The following is an 8767-nucleotide window of genomic DNA, read 5'->3' on the forward strand; positions in this document are numbered from 1 at the left end:
CATACTCTTCGGTCTCCTCATTTTGCCTCTGTGCTTATTTTTGTGTGTTAAATAGGTTGGGTTTTTCCTGATCTTGGAGAAGTGGCCTCTATTTCCTACAGTCCTCTGGCTTTCCCGTATGCAATTCCCTCTGGTCTTCAAAGCCAGATGTTTTGGGGGCTCATCTTCCCTGTGCGGGACCCCCAGGCTGGAGAGCTTGACATGGGCCACAGGCCCCTTGGTCTTTGGGGAGAACCTCTGCAATTGTGATTATCCTCCAGTTCGTGGGTCACCTACGTAGCGGGGTGGGTCCTGACTGCATCTCTGCCTCTCCTACCCATCTCCTTGTAGTTCTTTCTGTCTTTAATTGTGGAAAATCTCTTCTGTTGGTCTTCATGTCCCTCTCATAGAAAGTTGCAATTTGTAACAATTACATAGTCCTACTTTTGGTGTGCCCGTGGGAGAAGGCGAGCTCAGGGTCTTCCTACTTTGCCATTGTGGCCACTCTGTCGTCCTTCAGATCTGAATAACACAGGTCAGCTTCTCCTGTTGTACATGCTCACAGCCCTCTCTGTCTTAGCTTCATACCCTTAGCTCTGTTTGTAATGTGGCTCCATAGTTCCTTATTTCCAGTTTTGAAATCTAGAAAGCTTGAAAGACCAAAAGTTGTCACCCCGCCCCCCGACCCCGCACCTTCCCCCTTATGGCTCAGCTGGTTAAGAATCCACCTGCAATGCAGGAGACCCGGGTTTGATCCCTGGGTTGGGAAGATCCTCTGGAGAAGGGAAAGGCTACCCACTCCAGAGAATTGGCCTGGAGAATTCCATGGACTGTATAGTCCATGGGGGCGCAAAGAGTCGGACACGACTGAGCGACTTCATTCACTTCACTTTCATAAATTTGCAACAGTCTTATTTGGTGGCAGATACCTTAGCTAAATTAATGTGAATGTATTGATGGTCTTCAATCTCTTTTGTACAAGTGTTCTTGCCATAGCTGGTTAATGAATTTGATTATGGAGTGTTATCCCATGTTGTTACAGTTGTATTCTAAATTAGGAAACCTATCTGGCCCCACAGGCTTTTAGATGAGAAATTGTGGACCTATAATACATCTATCTCTCTGGATGATTATTTGTTTAATGTGTAGTTCTCTTATTAGATCATAAGGTCCTTGAAGTCAGAGGCCATGTCTATTTTTGTTGACCACTTTGCCCTGTTTGCTCAAGTTAACACATAATAAACAATTTATAAATATTCGTAGAAGGAATGAATTAATTGAATTTGCTCATCTTAACATGAACTATGGTAATCAAATGTAATAAGTCACACAAACTCATTATATAATAAGAAAAGTATTGTATATAATAGAGTATTGATTGGCCTAAGGATTTTCTTATTGTTTTACTTGTTTCAGGTGATTCATTGGAAAAACTCCCTGTGTCTAGAAATTGTCAGCTTGGTCCACATCAACAGAAGTCTGATTCCCTGAAACCTCTCTCCATGTCACAACTGAAGCAATGGAGACATTTTCCTGGAGATCATTTAAATCTTACAGATCCTTTTCTTGAAAGAATAAGAGAAAATGTATCATTCTTTTTTCAAAATATAACCAATCAAACTACTGCTATATAATGAAATATTACTTTATGACGTTACTTTGCTTCCCCCTTTAAAAAGTTAATCTAGTAAGTAAATGTACTTCTGGAAAACAAATAGAAGTATTTTAATTATAATAATGTATTTTGTTGAACACTATATTATAGTTTTGATATGGTAGTCAGAACTGACTTGTTTAATGTTTTGTATATGTTCCTAAATATTGAAACATTAAAGACATACTTCTATCATCTTATAATTGCTTATCAATAAATCCATAATTTGTACACTTTATTAAGTGCTTTCTAAAGAATTTTCATAAGGAATACTAAAAGGTAAAATGCCCAGTTTCTTGTCTTTGGGAAAGCTAAATCGATTAGGCATTGTAGCCATAGATGTGGGAGACAATTGAAAACTTTGATAAGTTTAAACTATAGCTCAAGGGAGAAAGAAAATGAGAGATTGGGATTACAGATGCTGAAGATGTGATGCAGGCAGTTTGGATGAGAATGGTGTATAGGTTGTGTCAGGATGGGGAGGAGCATTGGACCCTTCAAAGCACTGGTTTCTAATCTGGGACCTCTGACTCCTAGGGGACTGACACACGGTCTGTAAAGCCATGTCCACCAAGCACTGTGTATACACTGGACCATGGTTCAGCTACCATCATGTTGAAGGTTTCTCGGGTAATTGTTGGCATTAGTGTACAAAGCAAGCTTTACAAGACTGAAGTTGCAAAGAGAAAGGAATTACTCATTTAATCTCCAGTTAGGGCTCCTATAATCAGCTTTTGATTCCTTTTAGGGAAATTTCTTTTAGACCAAATATGGTCTTAAGGTTTTGAGTAAAGACTCAATTATCATCACTTCCTTAGTAGCTCAGATGGTAAAGAATCCGCTTGCAATGCAGGAGACCCCCTCGATTCCTGGGTCAGGAAGATCCCCTGGAGAAGGGATAGGCTACCCATTCCAGTATTCTTGGGCTTCCCTGGTGGCTCAAATGGTAAAGAATCCACCTGCAATGTGGGAGACCTGGGTTCGATCAGTGGGTTCAGAAGATCCCCTGGAGAAGGCAAAGGCTACCCACTCCAGTATTCTTGCCTGGAGAATCCCCATGGACAGAGAAGCCTGGCAGGCTACAGTCCGTGGGATCACAAAGAGTCGGACACGACTGAGAGACTAAACACGTATACACATGCACGCCTGGGCATTTGTACATCTATGATTCATGAACTGGCATTTTGGGGACCAAGTTTTTCAGAAAGGAAGTAATCAACTAATAAAAAGCGAAAATGGCATTTCTGGACTCTGTTTACAGGCTTCTTATATGAGGCTTAACATATAAAGCTGTCTTCAGTATGTACCTTGTATCACATTATTCTCAGGTATAAAATCTTTTTAAAAAGGTAAGAGACTAGCTGTGTTATTGTCTTATGTTAACTGTAGTGGACACTAGGGTGTTCTGCCCAGGTTGCCCCCTTTAGGATCAAGCTGCTCGTTTATCCAGCTGTTGGGAGTGTCACCAGCGACCACTCATAGCCAAGTCTCTCTCCAAGAAGAGCCCACAGCTGAAAGGAGCTGCCTTATGCAAAGTTCCCGTCCCTCCCCTAGGTGACTGGCGCCCACTGATCTGATGATGTAGGGTAGAAAGGCCCAGCCCCTTGCCTCAGTCTGGGACAAGCCTTCAGGGCCCACTCCAGCTCTAGGCCCTCCGTTGAGGCCTGTGTTGTTGCTTCACTGCCGTTCAGCTTGTCTCTGTGTCCAGACCTGCTTCCTTCAGTGCCTTACAGACGTCACTCCTGACAAACTCCCTGCGTGCACATCTGCTCGGTCTGTTGTCCAGGTGACCTGACCTAAGACATTACCCACAGAGGCATCACCGAGGAAAAGCACTTGAATAATTATGATCGATGGCATCCAGTTGTCACTAGTTGTTGGCAGAATAATCGTTGAATGGAATGAGCTGATACATGAAAACATTTTTAAAAGTATAATAAATTTTGCATCATACCACCTTTGAAAAACAGACCACGTTGAAATGAATTACTGTCTGTACACTCACAGTGTTGTACAGTCATCACCACTATCCATTTTCAGAGGAATTCTCAGTGTCTCTGTCCCCAGTACTAGAGGCCTCTATCCAGTCATTCCCCAGTTGACAAATGCAGTGAACTCTTTTCAATCTTCATCTTGACTTCTGTTCACATTAGGTATGGGTGAACTGCTTGAAATCCCTGCCTTTCTTAATTTTGATTAAATTCATCATTCCACGATTATTTATTGAATACCTAGTACATGTTGGACATCGTCTTAGGAATTACGCATATAGCAAAAAATAGACGGTCTCTGCCCTCACTGTGCTTTCATTCTAGCATCATGAGAATAATACACATATGTAAGGAAGGTGTCAGGTGGACGTGCCAGGTGGGGCCACTCGGAGGGACCCCCAGCTCTGGGGAGGCGGCCCCAGGAGCCCAGGCCTACAGCTCTAGGCCAGGAAGCCTTGAACTTGGGCCTGCTTGGTCAGGATGCATGTCCTCTCCCAGGAGACCCCCCTCCGGCAGTGTTCTCAGGTCTGCCTGTGAGAGCCGGTCAAGCTGGTCCCCCAAGGAGCAGGCATCATGCACTTGCACACGTGTGACCTTGGAGCTGTGCGCAGAGTTGGTGTGCCTGGGTGTGTGTCTACTTCTGCAGCCCAGAGTGTCCTGAGTAGGAGCCTGCTTTTGTAGATAGTTCTGTGGTTTCAGAGGGCTTCCCAGGTGATGCTAGCAGTAAAGAGCCTGCCTGCCAATGCAGGAGACATAAGAGATGCGGGTTTGATCCCTGGGTCAGTAAGATGCTCTGGAGGAGGAAATGGCAACCCTCTGCAGTATTGGAGCATCCCATGGACAGAGGAGCCTGGCAAGCTATAGTCCATAAGGTCGCAAAGAGTTGGACACAACTAAAGTGACTTAACAACATAATATTGCACATGGTGACAAGTGCTATGAAGAAAAATAAGAATAAGGGAGATATTAAAGTGAAGATGGAGATTGCTATTTATATGCGGTGGATTTATGCAGAAGCCTGAAAAAAGTCAGGGATTGAGACCCATGACATTTTCTGGGAAAAAGTGTTCCAGATAGAAGGAACCACAAGTCAAAGGCCCTGAGACAGGTGAAGGAGTATTGACGCATTTGAGAAACAGCTTGAGGCCACTGTGGAGAGAGAAGTGTAGTAAGAGATGAGGTGAAAGAATCGCAGTGAGGAGGTCAGATGTTACAGGGCATCGAAGACCATCTTGAAGGCTTCAGCTTTACTCAGAGGGAGATGGAAAACCACCGGGAATTGAGCCAAGGAAAGTCACAAGATGAGTCGCTCCGTGATGAGAACAAACTGGTGGAATGTGGGCTGGAAACAATGAGATGATTTTGGAGGCTCTTGCCATAATCTTGTAAAGAGGCGTTGGTGATTGGACCAAGGAGGAGCAGGGCAGTGTTGGATTGTGGATATTTTTGAACACAGAGCTGACAAGATATCTGAATGGATTGAATTTAAGGTGTAAGAAAAAAAGAAAAAGTGATTTTGGAATCATTTGGAATGATGCAAGGTTTCTGGCCCGAGCCAAAGAAGAAATGGAGTTGCCAGTTACTGAGATAAGAAGACTGTGAGAGGAGGTTTGTGGGGGAAAAGCCCAAGTTCAGACTTGATTACGTCAAGTTTGATAAGCCTATTAGGTAGCCAGTGGAGGTGTCAAATAACCAGTTTGGTATGAGCTGAGTTCAGAAACATTGGTCAAGGCTAGAGAGAAATTCAGGATTTTTCAGCATGTAGATGGTATTTAATAAAGGCACGAGACTGGAAGATACTACCTCAGTGGTACATGTTGCTACAGAAGAGAAAATGAATGTTATAGTGATAAAAATAATAATGGCTAACATTAAGTTTTTATTATTGTGTTCTAAATGCTAAGTGCTTTGCATACATTAGCAACCTATGACACAGCGTTAATGTCTTCGATGAACTGAGTTTTACTGTCTGTTCAGTGATATGTCCGAGGGTAGTTGTGAAACTTACATGAAATATATAGCCAGCCATGTAGAGAAATATTATCTTTTTTTTGAAGTATAGTTGGTTTATAATGTTGTGTTAGTTTCAGGTATGGGTATACAGCAAAGTGATTCATTTATATATATATTCTTTTTCAGATTCTTCACCATTACAGACTATTACAAGATATTGAGTATAGTTCCGTGTGCTCTACAGTGGGTCCTTGCTGCTTACTATTTTATATATAGTTCTGTGTATATGTTGATTCCAAACTCCTAATTTATCCGTCCTGCCCCTTTTCCTCTTTGGTAACCAGATGTTTGTTTTCTGTGTCTGTGGAGAAATATTATCTAGACTACATCAGAATTCCTCTTAGTTTTTATTTGGAAAAACACCCTATTCAAATTTGGTGAACCTTTCAACAACGTGGGTGTTGGTTGCTATCAAAGTGGAATAGAGGAAGGAAAATTTGTAACTTTGGAGACAATCTGAGCGGGAAGGATGGAGGGGATAAAAGTGAGAATATGGAGGGAGGCTGGGACTGGGTCAGACAAGGGACGTGCCCTGTGATGGGAACCAGGGAGGATGTTTGAATTACAGTTGTTCTTCACTTGACTGTTTGCTGAGTAGTGTGGAAAGTAACCCTCCTTGATCTCTGCCTGACCCCGAAATCTTGCCAGAATTTCAGAAGAGAGGCTGAGTTTGCCAAGAGCCTCCATGTGACACGGGACCAAGGCTGCCTGCAGGACACAGGAGCCCGGAGGCTGAGAAGACAGTGCTCGGCCATTGGGGATCAAAGAAGGCTTTCAGGCCAACAGGCCGGGGATTTGTGGGGGATCAGACTCAGTGAACCCAGAGTTTAAGGAGTGTCCAGTTAACATCTGGGTTGTACATACCCAGCGCCTTTCCTGTGGTTGATACTCAATTTATAAGAATTCTTTTGTCTGTTATCTACTCTGAGATAACAGTTTGTAGCTGTTATTTTGTAATACCTGGCTCCCTCTTAACACTAAGCTGAATTCTCTGAGGACGGGGATTTTATCATATTCATCCTAGTATCTCAGTACCTTGTATGGTCCCTGGCACAAGACTTGCAAGTGAGAAATGAATGAATAAATAAATGAGATACTTCATTCGCCCCTACCCCCCTGCCCCTGCCACACGCACACTTTAACTGCCATGACTGGGTTCCTTGCTCAGAGATCTCACTTTGAGGGTATTTTTTAAAGCCGATTGCTGAGTGTGGGACTGTGCTTGGCACTGAAGAAGGCAGAAAGAAAGTGAAAGTCACACAGTTGTGTCCGACTCTTTGCCATCCCATGGACTGTAACCTGCCCAGCTCCTCTGTTCATGGAATTCTCCAGACAAGGGAGTCCTGGAGTGGGTTGCCATTTCCTTCTCCAGAACGCAGAGCCAGTGGGTTTTCTTCCCTTCTGGCAGCACAGAGACTTCCCCTTCTTACTTCCATGATTTCTGGAATCATGTCTGCAGAATGAGCTGACAAAAACTGTCAGTGCAAAGGGTACTATATGAGTCAAGTATGTGATTCATTTCTAATTACACAAATGCACCTTTGACATATCTTCATGGGAATATCTTGCTCTAAATGACAGCATAAATACATTTGAATCACGTTCTCATTAGGACTGAATCACTGATGGATTAAAGTGTGAGCAGCTCGGATCGGTAGAATTCAGCGTCCCAAGAGCTCATCCATCCATTTAGCAGTGTGTATGATAAAGGAAGAAGTCAGATAAACCTGCTGTCACTGTTCCTGCACGTTGCCTTCAAGGCCTGCTTCACATCATCTGGCAACTTACTGACAAGATTGAAATTCTGTGATTCGCAGCAAATGACATGTATAATCAGTAGATGGCACTGTTTCTCTGAGTTGCTTCCAAGTTAGTATGTTGGGCCTTAGAGGGGTTTGTAGACATGCTATTTTTGTTGTTGAAGAAAGAACTCAACAAAGGGGTATAATTTTCTCTTACCTTGTGTGACAGAGGGCTTTTTTGGTTTCGAATAGTTTTCCTGAAGCCTCTTCTACAGCTGACCCGTGTTCTCTGCTTCAGGCCATTACAGACTAACATCCCTAAGAGCCTTATGTTGTCCACAACATCTGTACTAGTTCAGCATGCAGCTTTTATGATCAAAACAACTGTGGGGGAAAATCCTTACTGACACAGACAGAATGGTTTGTTAGAGTTTGTTACACTTACTTGAAAACCTAAAGTGTTAAATGTAGGTTAATCTTTATAATTTCTTTAATTTTTAAAAAATGATAAATCTCTGAGTAAGAGATGAAAATCCAATCAGACAAAAGCAATTCCTTTATTTCTATGTTTTAAAGAAATGTCAGAAAATACTAAAGACATTTTAAGTAGTTTTAAATCCGTATAATGTCAGAGGTAGGGACGCAGCAAGGGGACGGGAGAGAAGCTCGTTTCCACAGTTTCTCCCTCATCTTCGCTGTGGTCTTTGTCCTTAACTTGATGGGAAAACTTGGTCCACATCGCTGTTTCTACTGGCACAGGGCGGTGTGGAAATGCTGCTCTCCCACCAGCGCTGTTGGTCTGATTGCACCTCCTGTTCTGCTCAGGTTGCTCAGATCGACAAACACAAGACACGACAGGCTGCTCTGAGGTTTCCTTATACACAGGGTGAGCGCTTCCCAGCTGGCTCAGCGGTAAAGCATCTGCCTGCCAAGCAGGAGATGCAGGTTCGATCCCTGGGCCAGGAAGATCCCCTGGAGAGGAAAAGAGCAACCCGCTCCAGCATTCTTGTGTGGGAAATCCCATGGACAGAGGAGCCTGGCGGACTACGGTCCACGGGGTTGCAAAGAGTCAGACACGACTTAGCAACTGTACAACAATATGCAGGACGGGAAACAAGAAAGCCTGTCCTGTAAAATGGAGCAGAAGCTTCCTGACTCCGGGCAAGGCCTCCAGATGCCCCACCCAGTCTGCACTTGGGGAGCATGTGGTCATGGGACGTAAGACTGAGGGGGTGTGGACAACCTCAGTTACCGGGGGGTCCTTCAGCCTTTATACCTTTCAAGGTTGAGAAATAAAGAGAAAATATGGAGGCTAAGGTACCACTTTTATTATCGAGAACAGCTTACTTGGTGGACTTAGCTTGAGGTCTGTTACCCAAGTGAACGTA

At 43.5% G+C, this 8767-nt stretch overlaps 1 protein-coding gene and 1 non-coding gene across 5 annotated transcripts in view; both read left to right on the forward strand.

The window, feature by feature from the left end:
• RAD54B (RAD54 homolog B) overlaps positions 1 to 1871 on the forward strand; it is a 117277-nt gene extending 115406 nt beyond the window's left edge. For all 4 annotated transcript variants that reach the window (XM_061439353.1, XM_061439355.1, XM_061439352.1 and 1 more), the window contains one exon: positions 1396 to 1871. In XM_061439353.1, coding sequence (XP_061295337.1) covers positions 1396 to 1613 — 218 coding nt within the window. In that variant the 3' untranslated portion in view covers positions 1614 to 1871. The remainder of the gene's footprint in view (positions 1 to 1395) is intronic.
• Positions 1872 to 8274: 6403 nt separating this feature from the next.
• On the forward strand, positions 8275 to 8345 carry TRNAG-GCC (transfer RNA glycine (anticodon GCC)). Its single transcript has one exon. It is a non-coding gene; the product is annotated as a tRNA-Gly (tRNA).
• The last annotated feature ends 422 nt before the right edge of the window (positions 8346 to 8767 follow it).

The sequence above is a fragment of the Bos javanicus genome, chromosome 14 (assembly GCF_032452875.1).
Source record: "Bos javanicus breed banteng chromosome 14, ARS-OSU_banteng_1.0, whole genome shotgun sequence".
Classification (NCBI taxonomy): domain Eukaryota; kingdom Metazoa; phylum Chordata; class Mammalia; order Artiodactyla; family Bovidae; genus Bos; species Bos javanicus.